Source organism: Camelus bactrianus, chromosome 13, assembly GCF_048773025.1.
Source record: "Camelus bactrianus isolate YW-2024 breed Bactrian camel chromosome 13, ASM4877302v1, whole genome shotgun sequence".
NCBI lineage: Eukaryota > Metazoa > Chordata > Mammalia > Artiodactyla > Camelidae > Camelus > Camelus bactrianus.
Window position 1 is genome coordinate 26093349 of NC_133551.1, and position 20199 is coordinate 26113547.

Sequence of the window (20199 nt, forward strand, 5' to 3'; positions counted from 1 at the left end):
AACATCCTGTATTTACTCCAAACATAGTACTTATCACTTTACTGAAATTGCCAGCATATACGTCGTTTCCACGGTAAACTGTATGTTTTTTGAAACGTAAACAATCTTATTTAAGAGTCAGTGATCCTAGCACAATTAATATCTATTGAATGGAAAGAAAGAAGGCAGGCAGGAAGGAAACGATTGTAAGCTGATTTAAGGACTTTTTATTTTAATATTATCTGGTGAACTATGATAAATATGTAATGAAACAAATCAAAACTTTGAGCTTTTTATGTACTGGTTGCTTTGATTTGCTTCTGAAACCTCTGTTGCAATCATTTCACTTCCATAATTTCATCTGTTTATAAACCCTCTTGTTGCTCCTTCAAACTCCACTATTTCTATGCTGTAACAGCACTTTCCAGAATCATATTACCTACTACATTTGTGGTACATTATCATGAAAAGTATTGCTTTCAAAGGAGTCTCTTAATTAAATTTATTTTTTCTGAATTTTACTTACATTTTCCAGTGGTATTAATGAACTGAGCAACTTGATAAATTTGATCGCATATTTTATTTTCCTGCTGTCTTTGAAAATCATAGTTTGTATTTATAAGTTGAAGTGCATAGTCTAATGAAGAATCGCGGTAGGCAGAATAATGGCCCCTAAAATGTGCATGTCCCGGTCCATGGTACCTGTGACTCTGTTACCTCACATGGCTAAGAGACTTGGCAGGTGTGATTAAGGTTAAGGACAAGAGATGAAGAGATTAGCTTGGATTAAGCAGATAGACTCTATTTAATCACAGTAGTCCTTGAAAGTAGAAGAGGAAGGCAGAACAGTGGTTCAGAGGGATGCAGCTGGGGAAGGGGCAATAGAGGTTCAAAGTGGGAGAGGGGCTTGACATGCCATTTACAGGTTTGGAAGGTGGAGGAAGGGGGCCATGAGCCAAGGAATGAGAGTGATCTCTGGAAATTGGGAATGGCCTTCCACCAAGGAAATGAGGATCTCAGTACTATAATACACTACACTGCAAAAAACTTAATTCTCTCAGCAACCTGAATGCGCAAATAAACAAGTTTTCAGAAAGGAATTCTGCACTGCTGACACTTTGACTTTAGTCCAGTGAGACCTTTTATTAATTTTATGTTGTTGCTGTAATGACTTACCACAATACTAGTGGCTTAAAACAGCGCAGATTTACCGTATACTTCTGTAGGTCAGAAGTCTGGTACTTGTCTCACCAGATTAAAAGCAAGGTATTGACGCGCTGTGTTCCTTTTTTTAGGTTTTAGAGGAAAATCAATGGTGTGCTGTCAGCTAAGGGTCACTCTCAGTCTCTAGAGGCCACAGCTTTCCTTGGCTCCTGCCCCACTTCCACAGTCCTCAAAGTCAGCAGTGGTGACTTATCAAGCCACATCTCTCTGATCCATTCTTCCACCCTCCTCTTCCTCTATTAAGGACTCATGTGAATAGGTTGAGCCCTCCAGTATGGTCTCCTTATTTCAAGATATTTAACATTAATCACATCTGCAACGTCCCCTTTGCCGTGTAAACTAAGAGAGTCACAGACGCGAATGATTTAGCCGTGGATATCTTTGGAGGACCTGTTATCCCAGTTACCATAGACCTGTGGTGGACTTATGAACTACAGAGCTATAAAATAATAAATGTGTATGACTTTAAACCAGTCAGTTGGTGGTGATTTGTTATGGCAGCCATAGAAAACTAATCAAAAGCCAATAACATCTTTCAGAAATTAAATTAACATCTATATAGTGCTTTATAGTTCTAAGAGTAAAGGTTATACATACATGAACTAATTTAATTCTTATAGAGAATAAGCATTTTTGTTATGACCATTTACAGTTAAGAGAACTTATGCAGTATTTCAGTGGTATATACATCAGGTATGTACGTTTGAAATTAATTAAGTTTCATGTCTGTCATCAGGTTCACTGGGAAGATATATAACCTGTTTAACCATTAGAGTCTTATTCTATATAATGGCATCTACTTCATAGGTTTATCTAAGGTTAACTGAGGAATTCATAATAAAAGCATTTAACATGGTACCTTACACATATTGAGGAATCAATAAAAGGGTAAATATCTTTATTTATGGTGACATGGCTAATAGTTGTTTGAATAAAAAGATTAATCTACTTTCTCTGATGAAATATCACATTTTCTGGACTTTCTATTATGTTAACTGTTTTTAATCGTATAGTCAATGAATATGTGTAGAATCCATACTAAACATGGAATATGACTTAGCCTTTTATATCACAGAACTTATAACAGAAAATATAACTATTTCAGAAGTTGCTAATAGTTAAGTAAGTGATAACAACAGGCTAGATCAAGATGGTGGAGTAGTGAGACTCCGAGCTTACGTCCTCCCATGGACATACCAAAACTACGATTACATATATGTAGAACAACAATCTCTAAGAACAAACTGAAGACTAACAGAACATATTTTTTTTTAACATTTTTTATTGATTTATAATCATTTTACAATGTTGTGTCAAATTCCAGTGTTCAGCACAATTTTTCAGTTATTCATGGACATATACACACTCATTGTCACATTTTTTTCTCTGTGAGTTATCATAACATTTTGTGTATATTTCCCTGTGCTATACAGTGTAGTCTATTCTACAATTTTGAAATCCCAGGCTATCCCTTCCCACCCTCCACCACCCTGGTAACCACAAGTCTGTATTCTCTGTCTGTGAGTCTATTTCTGTCCTTTATTTATGCTTTGTTTTTGTTTGTTTGTTTGTTTGTTTTTGTTTTTGTTTTTTAGATTCCACATATGAGCGATCTCATATGGTATTTTTCTTTCTCTTTCTGGCTTACTTCACTTAGAATGACATTCTCCAGGAGCATCCATGTTGCTGCAAATGGCATTATGTTGTCAGTTTTTATGGCTGAGTAGTACTCCATTGTATAAATATACCACCTCTTCTTTATCCAGTCACCTGTTGATGGACATTTATGCTGTTTCCATGTTTTGGCTATTGTAAATAGTGCTGCTATGAACATTGGGGTGCAGGTGTCATCCTGAAGTAGATTTCCTTCTGGATACAAGCCCAGGAGTGGGATTCCTGGGTCATATGGTAAGTCTATTCCTAGTCTTTTGAGGAATCTCCACACTGTTTTCCATAGTGGCTGCACCAAACTGCATTCCCACCAGCAGTGTAGGAGGGTTCCCCTTTCTCCACAGCCTCTCCAGCATTTGTCATTTGTGGATTTTTGAATGACGGCCATTCTGACTGGTGTGAGGTGATACCTCATTGTAGTTTTGATTTGCATTTCTCTGATAATTAGTGATATTGAGCATTTTTTCATGTGCTTTTTGATCATTTGTATGTCTTCCTTGGAGAACTGCTTGTTTAGGTCTTCTGCCCATTTTTGGATTGGGTTGTTTATTTTTTTCTTATTGAGTCGTATGAGCTGCTTATATATTCTGGAGATCATGCCTTTGTCGGTTTCACTTGCAAAAATTTTCTCCCATTCCATAGGTTTTCTTCTTGTTTTACTTCTGGTTTCCTTTGCTGTGCAGAAGCGTGTAAGTTTCATTAGGTCCCATTTGTTTATTCTTGCTTTTATTTCTTCTAGGAGAAAATTTTTGAGATGTATGTCAGATAATGTTTTGCCTATGTTTTCCTCTAGGAGGTTTATTGTATCTTGTCTTATGTTTAAGTCTTTAATCCATTTTGAGTTGATTTTTGTATATGGTGTAAGGGAGTGTTCTAGCTTCATTGTTTTACATGCTGCTGTCCAGTTTTCCCAACACCATTTGCTGAAGAGACTGTCTTTATTCCAATGTATATTCTTGCCTCCTTTGTCGAAGATGAGTTGACCAAAAGTTTGTGGGTTCATTTCTGGGCTCTCTATTCTGTTCCATTGGTCTATATGTCTGTTTTGGTACCAATACCATGCTGTCTTGATGACTGTAGCTCTATAGTATTGTCTGAAGTCTGGGAGAGTTATTCCTCCAGCCTCTTTCTTTCTCTTCAGTAATGCTTTGGCAATTCTAGGTCTTTGATGGTTCCATATGAATTTTATTATGATTTTTTCTAGTTCTGTGAAATATGTCCTGGGTAATTGGATAGGGATTGCATTAAATCTGTAGATTGCCTTGGGCAGTGTGACCATTTTGACAATATTGATTCTTCCAATCCAAGAGCATGGAATATCTTTCCATTTTTTAAAGTCTTCTTTAATTTCCTTCATCAATGGTTTATAGTTTTCTGTGTATAATTCTTTCACCTCCTTGGTTAGATTTATTCCCAGATATTTTATTACTTTGGGTGCTATTTTAAAGGGGATTGTTTCTTTACTTTCTTCTTCTGTTGATTTATCGTTAGCGTAGAGAAATGCAACTGATTTTTGAACGTTAATTTTGTAACCTGCTACCTTGCTGAATTCTTCAATCAGCTCTAGTAGCTTTCGTGTGGACCTTTTAGGGTTTTCTATATATAGTAACATGTCATCAGCATATAATGACACTTTTACCTCTTCTTTTCCAATTTGGATCCCTTTTATTTCTTTCACTTGCCTGACTGCTGTGGCTAGGACTTCCAGGACTATGTTGAATAGGAGTGGTGATAGTGGGCATCCTTGTCTTGTCCCAGATTTTAGTGGGAAGCTTTTGAGTTTTTCACCATTGAGTACTATGCTGGCTGTAGGTTTGTCATATATAGCTTTTATTATGTTGAGATATGTTCCCTCTATACCCACTTTGGCGAGAGTTTTTATCATAAATGGGGGCTGAATTTTATCAAATGCTTTTTCTGCATCGATTGAGATGATCATGTGGTTTTTGTCCTTTCTCTTGTTGATGTGATGTATTACACTGATTGATTTGCATATGTTGAACCAGCCTTGTGTCCCTGGGATGAACCCCACTTGGTCATGATGTATAATCTTTTTTATGTGTTGTTGGATTCTATTTGCTAAAATTTTGGTGAGGATTTTGGCGTCTATGTTCATCAGTGATATTGGCCTATAATTCTCTTTTTTTGTAGTGTCTTTGCCTGGTTTTGGTATCAGGGTGATGGTGGCTTCATAGAATGAGTTTGGGAGTATTCCCTCCTTTTCAATCGTCTGGAAGAGTTTGAGAAGGACTGGTATGAGTTCTTCTTTGTATGTTTGGTAGAATTCCCCGGTGAAGCCGTCCGGTCCTGGACTTTTATTTGTAGGGAGGTTTTTAATTGCTATTTCTATTTCCTTTCTAGTGATCGGATTGTTCAAGTGTTCAGATTCTTCTTGATTCAGTTTTGGTGGACAGTATGTTTCCAGAAACTTGTCCATCTCCTCTAGGTTATCCAGTTTGGTTCCATATAGTTTTTCACAATATTCTCATATGATATTCTGTATTTCTATTTTGTTTGTTGTAATTTCTCCATTTTCCTTTCTTATTTTGCTAATTTGTGCTCTCTTTTCTTCTTTGTGAGTTTGGCCAGAGGTTTGTCGATTTTATTTACTTTTTCAAAAAACCAGCTTTTGGTTTGGTTGATTTTTTCAATGGTCTTGTTAATCTCTATTGCATTTAATTCCTCTCTGATCTTTATTATTTCCTTCCTTCTGCTGCTTTTTGGGGCTTTTTGTTCTTCTTTTTCTAATTCATTCAGGTGGTGGGTTAAATTGTTTATTTGAGATTGTTCTTCTTTTTTGAGGAAGGCCTGTATCGCTATAAACTTCCCTCTTAGCACTGCCTTTGCTGTGTCCCATAGGTTTTGAGTGGTTGTGCTTTCATTATCATTTGTCTCAAGGTATTTTTTAATTTCAGCTTTGATTTCCTCATTGATCCATTGTTTTTTCAATAACATATTGTTTAATCTCCATGCTTTCCTTTTTTTCTCCTTTGTTTCTCTGTTGTTGATTTCCAGTTTCATGGCATTGTGGTCAGTAAAGATGCTTGAGATAATTTCTATCTTCTTAAAATTGTTGAGGTTTCTTTTGTGCCCAAGTACATGATCGATCCTGGAAAATGTTCCATGTGCACTTGAAAAGAATGTATATCCTATTTTTGGGGGGTGTAATGCTCTGAAAATATACACCAAATCTAGGTTTTCTATTGTAGTATTTAATTTCTCTGTTGCCTTGTTTATTTTCTGTCTGGAAGATCTGTCTAGTGATGTTAATGCAGTGTTAAAATCTCCAACTATGATTGTATTCCCATCAATATCCCCCTTTATCTCTGTTAGTAATTCTTGTATGTACTTAGGTGCTCCTATATTGGGTGCATATATATTAACGAGTGTAATATCCTCATCATGTATCACTCCTTTAATCATTATAAAATGTCCTTCTTTATCTTTCTTTATGGCCTTTGTTTTAAAGTCTATTTTGTCTGAAATCAGTACTGCAACTCCTGCTTTTTTGGCTTTTCCATTTGCATGGAATATCCTTTTCCATCCTTTCACTCTCAATCTATATGTGTCCTTCTCCCTAAAGTGGGTCTCTTGTATGCAGCATATTGAAGGTTCTTGCTTTATTATCCAGTCTGCCACTCTGTGTCTTTTGACTGGAGCATTTAGTCCATTAACATTTACAGTAATTAATGATAGATGTGTGTTTATTGCCATTTTGAACTTATCTTTGCAGTTGAATTGGTATATTCTCTTTGTTCCTTTCTTCTTCCTTTTGTGGTTTGGTAATTTTCCTTTGTATTATCATGGATTTTATTTAATTTTTGTGACTCCTTTGTAAATTTTTGGCTTGTGGTTACCCTTTTTTGTAAATCTATCAACCCATTACTATAACTGTTTTTATTAAACTGATAGTAACATGATCTCAAGCCCATCCTACTGTTAAAAAAAATTAAAAAAGAAAGAAAAAACTATTCTATATTTCCCTGCCTCCCTCTCCCACTCTCAGTGATTTGTATGTCTTCTTTTATAATTTCATGTTTACTGTATTTGTAATTCATGAGTTATCACCTTTCCAGTTGTGTGTTTCTCATTTCTGTAGCATCCTGCTGCTTTTCTATTTAGAATAGCCCTTTCAATATTTCTTTTAGCATGGGTTTAGTGTTGCTAAACTCCTGCAGCTTTTTTTTGTCTGTGAAACTCTTTACTTCTCCTTCTATCATCAAGGATAGCCTTTTGGATAAAGGATCCAAGGCTGCATCTTTTTTTTCATTCAGGGCTTTGAATATATCTTGCCACTCCCTTCTGGCCTGTAGTGTTTGTGTAGAGAAATCAGCTGAGAGCCTTATGGGGGTTCCCTTGTAACTTGCTCTTTGCTTTTCTCTTGCTGCCTTTAGAATCATTTCTTTATCCTTGACTCTGGCCATCTTGATTATGATATGTCTTGGTGTGGGTCTATTTGGGTTATTCCTGTTTGGGACCCTCTGAGCTTCCTGTACTTGGATATCTGATTCCTTCTTTAAGTTTGGGAAGTTTTCAGTCATGATTTCTTCAAAAACCTTTTCAATCCCCTTTGATCTTTCTTCTCCTTCTGGGACCCCTATTATGCGAAGATTGGGACGCTTTATATTATCCCATAGGTCCCTTATGCTATTTTCATTATTTTTTATTTGCTTATCTTGTAGTTCTTCTGAATGGGTGCTTTCTATTGCCCTGTCTTCTAGATCACTAATTCGTTCCTCTGCATTATCTAGTCGGCTTTGCATAGCTATTAGATCATTCCTCATCTCTGTCAATGAGTTTACCCATTCTACTTGGCTCTTCTTTATAGCTTCAATTTCATTTTTGACATATTTTATATCTCTAAGCACTATCTCTTTTAATTCCTTCAGCAATTCAATCACTCCTTTTTTGAAATCTTGATCTAGTAGGCTATCGATGTCTATTTCGTTGATCTTTCTTTCAGGGGATTTCTCTTGTTCTTTTAATTGGGAAAGGTTTTTCTGCTTCTTCATCTTGCTCATACCTCTTTGGCACTGTGGTTTATGGAGTATCAGTTGTTTATTTTGGTCCTTAAGGATTTTATCTATCTGATGCCTATTTAGGAATAGAACTTAGGAAAAAAAGAAAAAAAAATAAGAGAGAGAAAGAATTTTAAAAGAAGGGAGAAAGAGGGTTTGAAAACAGTGTATAATGAATAATAGAAGAGTGAGTTGAAGCAGAGTATTAATCGGGTTGAGACGTCCTTTTAAAACCTTTACAAAAAAGGGGGGGGGGTGAGATGAATAGATGTATTTGAAACCTGTGTCTAATCAATAGCAGGACATCAAAACCCAAGAGAAATAGAAATGAATTAAGAAGTAAAGATTAAGAGAGTAATAGAAAATAGAGCAGGTAAAAACAGATTTAAAAAAAAAAGGGGGGGGTTGTCAGTGTTCTCCTGGAGTCTGTGTGCTTTTAATGTGAAGTCTTTCTGTCTTCGTCCTGTTTTGGAGGCTCAGCTTGCTGTTTTCAGAGGCCCTCCATTGGCGCCCTCTTCTGTGCTGCTCCCAGCACCTGTCGGCAAGCAGATCGAGCCTCCTCCTAACACTGGGTCAGGTGCCGCTCTCTGCTGTGGGCGAGCGGGTCGCTGCCCCTCCGGATGCCGCAGTCATATGTTGCAGACTGGCCGGGGAGGAGGGCGGGTCGTGCCCCCTCCCAGCACCTCCATCAGGGGCTGTGTTCCTGCCTGAAAGGAGGGGGGGCCGCTCTCGCTCTACCTGCGCTGCAGGTAGTTCCGCTCTCTGTAGGGCTGCGTCCACGCCCCGGTCGGCGCCCCGCCCCGGTCCCCGGTCGGCGCCCCGCCCCGGTCGGCGCTCCGCGGGTGGGCTCGGGGAAGATCGAGGGACAGCCGTGTCCCTGCTCCGAGCCAAAACCCAGCTCCTTGTTTGTCTTTGTGGAGCAAGTCCTCTGAGGGACCAGGATGGAAGGATCCTATCTGCCCCGGGCTGCAGGCCAGTCTCAGTCTGGCCTTTGAGGCTGCTAAGCCCTTCCGTGCGGATGCAGGTTTCGCCCCCGCCCCCGCCTGAGTGCTCAGCGCGGAGGATATGGCAGCTGTGCCTGAGCCCCGCCTCTCTTCCCCGGAAAACTTTCCGCGGGTTTTCAGAGATGGGGGTGTGCACCCTTCCCCCGAGAGCACATCAACCTTGCTGTTTTATGGAGGGCCCAGGTTGTTCTGCCCTGTGCACCCACAGCCAGGGCGCGCAGCCCCTTGCGTTCCCCCGGGGCTGCCTCCGTGCAGCCGCTTCCGTCCTCCGCCCGGCTTGTGCAGCCTGGCCCTGCCCGCCGCTGCCGGCCCGCGTCTCAGGCTGGGTGTCGGGGGGACGCTCTGTGCCCGTTTAACTTAGTTCTGTTAGTCAAGGGCTGCTCTGTACAGATCCGAGCCTCGGAGGCTCCCCATCCGTCCCGCTGGCCTCTCAGTTGGAGAGGGGAGACCCAGCGAGCAAGCGCCAGTCCTCCTTTGCCGCTCCCTCCCCGCGGGACCCGTCCCGCGCTGCTTTGCCTTTTGTTCTTTCTTTTTTCTTTTTCTCCTACCAGATTTTTGGCGTCTTTATCTTTTGAAGAGGGCGATGTTCTGTCGGAGTTCCACAGGTGCTCTGGTTGGCTGAGTGGGTCTGCAGATTTGGGTCTTGGTGTATTTGTGGGAGAGGGTGACCTGCGAGCGCCCTTCTACTCCGCCATCTTCTCCCGGAACCTAACAGAACATATTTTCTACAACTAAGGGTATTTTTTAAAAGGCCACATTTAGATGAGTAAGAGAGGATGAGGTGCAGTCTAGTCCAAACCCGCAAATCAGTGTGGCGACCACAAGCAAGGAAGTTATTACAAACTGTGGAGATCCCCCATGAAGAGCGAGGGGTCTGAGCCCAACCTTGGGCTCCCGCCTGGAGGATCTGAAGATGAGCCCATAATGTCTGGCTTTGAAAACCAGTGGGCCTTTTGTACTGGAGAGCCAGAAAGTTGTGGGAAACCAAGACTTTGCTCCTGAAGGGCTCCCACACAGACTCTCTCATGCTGAGCCCCAGCACAGAGGCTACAGCTTAAAAAGCATCTGGGTCATGCAAGATGAGATCCATTGATTAATTTTAGAATATGTGCTGGAACTTTCTCTGGGAATAAAAGTGCATTCTTCTTTCAGCCAGCTGAACAGTGCTGGTGGCCACTGTTTCTGTCACTCTCCATCAACTTAGCTAACAATGTGTGTCCTGCCTCAGTATCCCCTGAGGACCTGTCTCAACCAAGCCACCCACCGTAGCTGGTCCCTCCAAAGTGGGGAGACACAGCTAGCACTGATGCCCCTCTAAAGTGGCTTCCATCATGCCCTGCCTGGAAGGTGGGCCATGGCCAGTACCAGCGGCCCTCCAAAGCAGCTCTCATTCCACACATTAGTGCCCCCCCCCAACAGTTGCAGCTGACCCTGCAGCCAGTCATTTTGGAAGCCAGCACTGACAACCAGTGAGCCAGCAGTAGTCACAGGTTTTGCAGACAGGTAGGCTGGGGGCCAGTCCTGCCCACCAGCATGCCTTCTGCATGCATAGCCAGGCCTTATAGACAGTCAGGCTGGAAAGCAGCCCTGCAGATGAGGGCATCCACTGCAATCATGGATGAACCACACAGATAACCAGGTTGGCGGCCAAACCCACTTACCAGTACATCTACAGCAATCACACCACAACCAGTGCAGGAGGGGTATCTTCACCCACATAGAAGATACCCCTGGGGCAACCTGGCTCTGGTGACCATGGGGAATTGTGCCACTAGGACCCACAGGATCCCTTCTACACAATGCCACTTTTAAGACCTGGAGACACAGCTGATATACCTAATACCAAAAAAGACCAAAACAAACAAACAAACAACAACAACAACAACAAAAACCAGAGACTTCTAGGTAAAATGAGGGGACAAAGGAATACCTTCCAAATCAAAGAACAATGCTATGTTAATCAAAACTGTGTTGTAACTGACACAAAAACAGACACATAAATCAATGGAACAGAATAGACCCATGCTCATATGGTCAATTAATTTATGACAAAAGAACCATGAATATACAGTGAGGAAAAGACAGTGTCTTCATTAAATAGGTTGGGAAAACTAGAGAGCTAAATGCAAAAGATTGAAACCAGACCACTTTCTTACACCACATACAAAAATAAACTCAAAATGGATGAAAGACTTCATCATAAGACCTGAATCCATAAAACTTCTAGAAGAAAACATGACAATATATTCTTTGACATCAATCTTAGCCAATATTTTTTTTGAATGTGTCTGTTCAGGCCAGGTACATAAAAGCAAAAATAAACAAATGAGACTACATCAAACTAAAAAGCGTTTTCCTAGTAAAAGAAACCATCAACTGTTAAAAGGAAACCTACTGAATAAGAGAAGATATTTGCCAATGAGACATCTGATAAGGGGTAAAATACAAAATATATAGAGAACTCACTCAACTCAATATTTTTAAAAAAATCAGATTAAAAAATGGGCAGAGGATCTGAATACATATTTTCCAAGGAAGTCATGAAAATGGTTAACAGACACATGAAAAAATGCTCATCACACTCATAATCATCAAGAAAATGCATATCAAAACCACAATGAGATATCACCTCATACCTGTCAGAATGGCTATTATCAAAAAGACAAGAAACAAGTGTTGGTGAGGATGTGGAGAAAAGGGAACCCTCGTGCACTGTTTGTGGGAAAGTAAATTGATACAGCCATTATGAAAAACAGTATAGAGTTTCCTCAGAAAGTAAAAAATAGAACTACCATATTATCCAGTAATTCCACTTCTAAATATTAATTAATACAAGGAAAACAAAATCACTAATTCGAAAAGATACTTGCATCCTAGTGTTCATTGCAGCATTATTTACCAGTAGTCAAGATTTTGAAGCAATCTAAATGTCCATCAACAGAGGAACGCTCAGTAGATGAGTGAATAAAGAAAATGGAGTATGTATATATACAATGGAATATTACTTAGCTATAAAAAAGAATGAATTTTTCCTTTTATGACAATATGGATGAACCTGGAAGATATGAACCTAAGTGAAATAAGTCAGGCAGAGAAAGATAAATACTGTGTGATTTTTACTTATTTGTGGAATCTAAAAACCAAAACAAATGAACAGACAAAACAAAACAGAAATAGGCTCACAGATACAGAGAACAAACTGGTGATCAACAGAGGTGGGTGGTGGAAGGTTGGCAAAATAGGTGAAGAGGATTAAGGGTTACAGACTTCTAGTTATAAAATAAATAAGTCATAGGGATGTAACGTACATCATGAGAAATATACTCAATAATATTGTAATAATTTTGTATAGTAACAGATGGTTACTAGAATTCTCCTCATGATCAATTTATAATGTATATAAATGTTGATCACTATGTTGTGTACCTTAAGCTAATATTGTATGTCAACTATACTTCAATAAAAATAATAAAAAAGGGAAGAAATAAATAATCATTGGAAGCACGTATATGCCATATAACAGTGCAGGCTTTTTGGTTTGGTTTGGTTAAGAAAGGAAAGAAGTGAATCAAGAAGGTTAAATTTTCCTTGAGAATTCAGGCAGCGAGAAAGTTACTTCAACATGAGATCAACCTTTAATTCGATCTACAGATCTACAAGGCAGATAGATTTTCCAATCTCCTGCAATGGTATGAGAACTGAACTGATCATTGTAATTAACACCCCTGAGTGAGATCTTTATTTTCAGTTGTATTCCAGTTGAATATCATGTTAACACAGAATTGTCAATCGCTGAATATAGTAACTTCTCACCATACAAACAATATCTATCTAAACCAACCTCCCTGGCATGCCAAAACCTGTGCATTGTAATAGCATACATTTTAATTCCTGTGATGTGTCCTAAGCACTTTACTTGTATTAACCCACTTAATCCCCACAACAACCATGTGAAGCAGGTTCTGTTATTATCTTCACACACCACAGATAAGTAAACTAAAGGTCAGATACCTCGTATCAGGTCACACAGCTTGTAAATGGCAGAGCTAGGATCTGAAGCTAGATAGAACCCCCATGCCCAACCACTCAGTATGGTACAGTGCATAGAAGAGGTACTTGCATGATGCTAAATGTGCTGGTGGATAACAGGCTGACAAGAAATCATTATAATCAAATGTAAATGAACCATTCAAAGGATATTAAAACTTCAGTTGCAGAGTACTATTTAATAATAAACGGCTGTGAGAACCTAACAAAATATATTCCTGCAGGGCAGCCTTGAGAAGTGGTATGACTGTTTCTGAGCAAGGGTTTTAGGAAATGCTTGAAATGACTCTGCAAAACAGTATGCAGTTATTGGTGCATCATCTGTGTGTTTGCATTTGGAGATCAGTGACTGGTTGGAGAATTTCTTAGAAGGTAAAATTGACAGGTCACAGTGACTGATGTTTGTCTGGACTGAGACAAAAGGTGCTGTCAAAGTGAGTGCTAAGATTTTTGGCTCGAGCATTTGGGTGATGATCAAAGCATTCACCGAGACTTGGGACACAGGGGAGAGTTGCAGGTATGGCAGGAAGGGGAAGTCTGGTTTTGACATTTTGATTTTGAGATGTTTGTGAGACATCTGAGTGATTTCCAGCTGAATAAACATGTCCAAGATTCAGGATACAGATACGGGCTAAACAGATCAATCAGAGACTTATCAATACATAGAAAATAATGAAATGAAAATGAATGAACAAGATCCCTTAAATCATGAAGAGTATGCAGAATGAGTGTACTGAATGAGGGAAAAAAGAGGTCATAGGACAGAAGCAATATTTGGGAGATGTGAAGATGAGACGGGTTTGGAAAAAGGGAAAATAAAATCAGCCAGAGAGATGAAAAGAAAATTAGTGAAATTCTACAAATTAATGAAAGAGAGATTGATTTTGTCAAATGTTTTTTTTTTTTTTCTGAAGCACTTTAGCACTTTGTAGAGTTATGGTGTTGCTAATATTTTTCACATGCTTTACCAAACCATGAAGCCGAATCTAGGTTATCATTTGGTGGTCAATGTAGAGCTCTTTCTGGCCAGGTTCTTATCAGAAATCAGCATGCGAGAGATATTATAAAGCCTAGGTGCCTCCTATTTTTCAGGTTTCTCGCTGAAGAAGGTGATAATAGTGACATCAGTGAAAGCTCATGGAATGTCTTCAGTTCTCCATTTTTTGAGAAGAGTCTATCTGTGTCTGGAAGAGACTAAACACAAAAGAAAACTATTGTTTAGATTACAGGCAGTGCTTATCTTTTTTTCCTTCAAAAATGTATTTAAAGTTTTTGTTAGTTTTTATAATCTTAAAAAAGAATCTCTGGTAACTCCAGAGTCTGCTCTTACCACTGCTGTCACTATCACTTCAAGATGTCAGGAAGGATGACAATGCTTTATTCTTTCCCTTCCTCCCAACTCTGAAAAAGAAGTGGCAACTTCTTCAAATATAAGCTTTTACTTTAGTTTAGATTCTCTGTGCACTATTCTTATAGGACTTTATTAATTCATTAATCAGTGTGTGTACTTACTTATTCAATAAATATTTACCAAGTGTATATTGTTTCAGGTACTATGCTAGAGCTAGGGACACAGAGATAAGCAAAACAGAAATTGTTGTTGCACCCATGGAGAAAGGCAAACGAGACCAAACGAGAGCTGTCTGTCTAATCACAATGATTTTATATCATCGCCAGCATTTATAATTGATACCCTAAGAAATACAAATATTACACAATGTTTTTGTACATCATCTAGATTTATAAGGAGTACGTAGGATAACACATAGCCCTCATAAATATTGTAAAGTCTTGGCATTGGTGATGACCCTCATGTCGCTAGCTCCCTGTATCCCTTCAGCCTTGGTCTTTCCCCTCCATTTTTTGGATAAGGTGTGTTAAGATTGCACGGACTAAAATGGTATTCTTCGCATTTCATTGTGCTATACCCAGATCCTCACCCTTTGCTAGGGGAGTGATGGGAATAAATGGAGACCCTGACAAGTGTCTAAGGACGGGATTGGTTTCCTTGGGTCTAAAGCTAAGGAAAACACTTACTACCCAGGAAAACTGAGGAAAACCAAAGTCAGAGAAGGAGCCAAGCAAATTATAGACAACCAGTAAACTCCGGGGTATAAATTCTGAACGAAGTAACTCCAAGTTTCAAATCTGGCCTTCAAGAATGGTAAGGTCAGACTGAGAACAGAGCAAGATGAGTTCAGAATGGAAACAGAACTGTATTTGTGTAAAAACAAGAGAATGGTGGGAGTGAATCCTTGGGGAGAGCTGGTGCGTGGTAAGTGGAAGTAACGAGATGGCTTAAAGTATCAGGAATGCAGTGGGGAAAATTAAGATGTTGACCATGCATTTATGCTTTGTTTACTCTCAGTGTCTTTATATTAGTGTCATATTATTGATAGCTAGTATTGGTAATATCACTGATTCACTGGCTCTATAGATATTGATTTTACTGATAATTCCAGTAGTTGTAAATTAGGACACTGATTTCTGGTGGGCTTGGCGAAGGGTCCCTAGATCTGGTTATGCAGAGTGCAATGAACTCTAAAGACAGACATCCAACAGATGTAAATGGTGCTCTCTCGAGCTGAAGGAGGTAGTGGTTTTGATATTGTTGCTATTTTATCATACAGCTTCTTACAGTTGCTGTCAATCTTTCAAAGCCTGCCATTTTACCATTTAGGAGAGAAAAACACGCTTCTTTTTTTTTTTTTTTTTAATTTCTGAAACCTATTATTTCTCGCTTTTCATTGTACTTTTTGATTCCTGGTAGACATACAAATCTAATGTATCTCTTTATTTAAATAACAACATACATGCATATACACCAGACTTAATGATTTATTTAATAATTTGACAACAGATGATTATTTAGATTGGTTATAATATATGTTTGTTATCAAAACCATGCATTTTGGAGGATAACATTTCTTGAACTTATGTTAATACACAAAAATGGGAATATACATGTGACATTTTAATACTGAAAATAAGTTAGACCCTGATAAGTTTTGTGTTTACAGAGTTTCATAATATTATACCTTTTTACTTGTGATTGGCTTCACTCTGTACTGCTCAACTAGGCTATTTAATTCTGATATAGTGTATCAATTTTCCCCCTACTTTAATTTTCAATTAATATCCCCCTTACTTTATAATTCAAGTTATATTTTAAAAACTCTTGGACGTGAATAAAGATTTTGTCCTCCCTATATTTTAGTAGTTTTTTTACACTTTTAAGCCTAGATTATCTTCATTGTGAGGGTAGAAATAAAGGAAAAAGAAGGAAACAATAGAAAATCAATATTATGTAAGTGTATAAAGGCACTAGGTTGAGCAAACAGAATGATTATAAAATCAGCTTTTCAGAACACGGATTTGAAGACAACTGCTGCTTTTGTAAGCGTACCTCTGTATACCTACAATAGCGTATCAGCAAATTATCATCCCAGAAGTCCAACTCTCCTCTGCCTACAGATTGTGATCAGCCAGCTAAAGGAAGAAATGATTAATCATATACACTCTAAACACTGCGGGTTTCAGTTAACCAAGTCATAGTTACCTAGGGGACGACAGGGCAGCGACTGATGCACCCAGACAAGGGGACCCACGGGAATTTTTTTTAATTGAAAGATATTATATTTGAAGCACCATAACCAAATTTCATTTTGTTTTATTCATATAGAATTGAGTCTTCTTCTGAGTTTTCTAACTTCTACATCATTACAATAGCATTGGCAAAAGCGTAAGATGAAAACAAAAATAAGGTTGACTTTCGAAAACAGACTATATCATTGTTTCATTTTCCAGTTCTCTTTGGTGTGCACTGAAATGTGATTTTTCAAGGAGCGAGAAGAGGCCTTTCTCCTGACATTCACACAGGCCCGTTCTTCCTCTGCCGTATCTCTGATAATCAGGATCCTTCCTGCCTGATAATTCTCTAATTTCAAATAAATTTAAAAATTCCGTTATTTTAGAAAGGAGTTTTTCTTTTTCAAATCTCACTCATCTGGGAGTAGCCTTTCATCTGTGCTTATGTCTCTATATTTTTAATCTACTGCCATTTTTAGTCAAGTAGCATGTTTTCCCTGGAATATTAAAAAAGAAATGTAATTCAGTTTGTTTTTATAACCACTGAACTTTTAGTTTGAGAATCATAAAAGTTTTTCTGAGGTTTGTTGGGTGGGTTATATATAGTGTATATGGTGTGCCTCCCTTAGAAACATTAATAATTTTGGAAACTGAAATATGGCAATGGTTTAATATATCCCCATACTCTTATCAAGCCATCTGGCTTGAAACCTTGAGAATAAGTGTGTGATTTCCCCAAAAGAAAAGTAACATTTAGTTAGGTTAAGTGTCAAGTTGCTAGCTTACACTGTATAAAAGTCAATCTGTACCAAGTCATATTAGTGAATTTCGTCTCCACTGCTAGGAGGTTGTTGAACTCAATTACAGAAATGTGCAGAGCTCAATTTGATGCGAGAGGAGGTTAGGAGACCAAAATCAATTAAAAAGAACACATGTATATCCTGTTCTGGGGAAACAGTTGTTATAGTTTCCCTTGTTCACTTTCTGCTTTTTTCTCTGACTTTACTTCTGAACAAGAGAGAACAAAAGGTTTGATAACTCCCCAGTTTCATTTGGAATTGTTTTGTCAGCAACATCTAATACGAAGACATGAGCTTGTTGTTTTATTTGAATGAAGCCTCAGGCAGCTACAATTAAACGTGCTGTACTTTTTTCCATGTAGCGAAACCATTTGAAAATGGACAATATTTGGACATTTATGGAATCACAAGGGACCAGGCTGGAGAATATGAATGCAGTGCGGAAAATGATGTGTCATTCCCAGATGTGAAAAAAGTGAAAATTGTCGTAAACTGTAAGTCCCATAACCTTTTATCAATATAATTTCAAAGAAAAGGTAAAACACCAAAAACTACTATCTGAAGAGTTTGTTGCTGTTTTTTAAGAGGTGGTCTGTCAATAAATACTCCTACTGGCAGTGAAAATGTTTATGTGTGAGAATATAGATCAAATTGTTTTAGGTAACATCAGTTGTCCCAAGTAATCCCACAATAATTCAGTTTAATGCATAGATGGCAATATTTCCAACATCATCCTAGTCCCTGGCTCTCTTCACTGTGATATTCTTGTCTCTAAAGCATTGTAGACTCGTGGTGTTTTCTTCATTCTCATGGGTTTCACCTGCATCGTATTCTGATGCAATTTAAGTATGGAATTTCCAATCAAAACTGATGGATATGAAGTGTGCTGTTCTGTGCTTGAAAAGAAGAACTGTTCTGTGATGCTTCTATTATTTGAGTATTTAATTCTGTTTAGTTTGGACAATATTAAGAAAATGAAGAAGTAATTTTCCCATGAAGTTCATTATTCAGAAGTTAGAATGTTAAGAGATACCTGCGGAACCATCAATGCCATTACGTTCCATCCTTTCTCTGAATGTGTCCCAAAACATAGGTAAAAGACGTTTTTCCATTAACATCCTGTTTCATATCTTATGATCTCAACAACAATGGCAGCTTTGTTGATAGTCTTTACTTTTCAAAAATATTTCCTTAGTCTTCCTCCGAAAATTTTTCACATTATTTAATTTATTTGAATAAAGTACTTTGGGGATAAGAAGTATTTTACCAAAAGTGTTTTCAGGCTACAGCTTCCAATTTTTTTCATCCTATTATACATCTTTCTATACACTGACCATTGCTAATAATAAATACGTAGTATTGAGTACACAGATTAGAAGAAATTGTTCCAAATATATTCCCAAATGCTAAAACTAAGCAGTTTTTCATATTAATATGAATCTTCCATGGGTCAAAAATAACTATGAAAACACCATTGGCAGTTGAGCGTCTACCACGGCATTGCCACCAACTAACATTTGTCCGTGACTAAGTTATATAATTTGGGATTGAGTCTGAGCAAATGTGCATAATGCCAGAAGGAAGCGGTTTCTGGAGCAGAGTTTCTCATATAATGTTCTGAGACAAACCTCAGCAGATTTACCAAAGAACCTTATTAAAAATAGAAAATTTCTGTGCCCCACCAGCCCTACTGAATGAAAATCCTTGGGGTATATGGGCTGGAAATATGCATTTATGGTTAACTCCCATTGACTCTCAAGATTCCTGTTGTAGAGAGTCGCTGCTTATCCCTCTGGGACGCTGTGATGTAAGAGGTAATAAGCAAGGAAAAATTCCTGATTATTTTATCCCTAACCATACTTATCTGAATATGAGTCTACTGGTTTTATTGTTGGAGGGTTGGGAAGAGAGATGAGAAATAGGACTACTAAGGAAGTAATATTTTTATCAATGAGCACTAAGAAAAGAAAAAGTAGAGTCAATCTGTCAGGTAAACGAGGCACACAGCCTGGCAATACAGCCCACTCTCAAACCCCCAGAACGCAAAGGTTTCTAAAGTGATGTCTCCAGTGGAGGTACAATTGATCACCCAGCCGCCATATGTATTTTCATGGGCCTGTACTCCATGTATAATCCACACTTTTTTTGCATTCATACTTTCTTTTATATTATTTTTATCCCTCTGACTTTAGTTCATTGTCACTTATTTAATCTGATTCGCTTTTTTCCTAAACAAGTGGGGACTTTAGACTGTTGAAGGTCAACTAAGGATGCAGAAATTTGGAGAGAAATTTAATTGAAAGAAAGACACACTAACTAAATGAGTCATCATCTAAAGGATTTATGTGCAGAAGAACATCCATATATGAAGCAGTAGGACAGAACTGGGGAAACTGATGTTAGGAACTGTGAAGGATCTGCCAGAGTTTCATGGATTCTGGCAGAAGACAGAGACAAAGGGCAGTTTATTACCCGTAGCAATAGCAGTAGTCAGAGTGTTGTCATTTTCTAGCATCTGCTCCCAAAGACCCAGTTACTACAGGATGATATGATGCTGGCTGGGTGAAACCTATACACACGGTGGGTTTCTGGCATAGCTGAGGATCCCTGAGTTTAGGAAACTTGTATTTTTTTTATAATGGCAGCAAGCAAACCTGCCCTTTGCCACAGAGGGAGAAATTATATTTATTATATTGGACTGTAAACAAACCTGCCCTTTGCTCCATGGGGAGACCTACTTCTGTCTCCCCAGACTGCTTGCTATACAAACATCCTTGAAAAGATTGTCAGGAACAAAAGCTGTCAGTGCCTCTGCTCACAAGATGTGCAGAAATACAAGAGACCTGTGGAGAATTGTCTTCCAGCACA

At 38.5% G+C, this 20199-nt stretch overlaps 1 protein-coding gene across 3 annotated transcripts in view; it reads left to right on the plus strand.

Moving 5' to 3' along the window:
* The window catches only part of NEGR1 (neuronal growth regulator 1), a 779253-nt gene that overhangs the window by 501057 nt on the left and 257997 nt on the right, over positions 1 to 20199 (plus strand). For all 3 annotated transcript variants that reach the window (XM_010963405.3, XM_010963406.3, XM_010963404.3), the window contains exon 4: positions 17694 to 17825. In XM_010963405.3, the coding sequence (XP_010961707.1) occupies positions 17694 to 17825 (132 nt within the window). The remainder of the gene's footprint in view (positions 1 to 17693; positions 17826 to 20199) is intronic.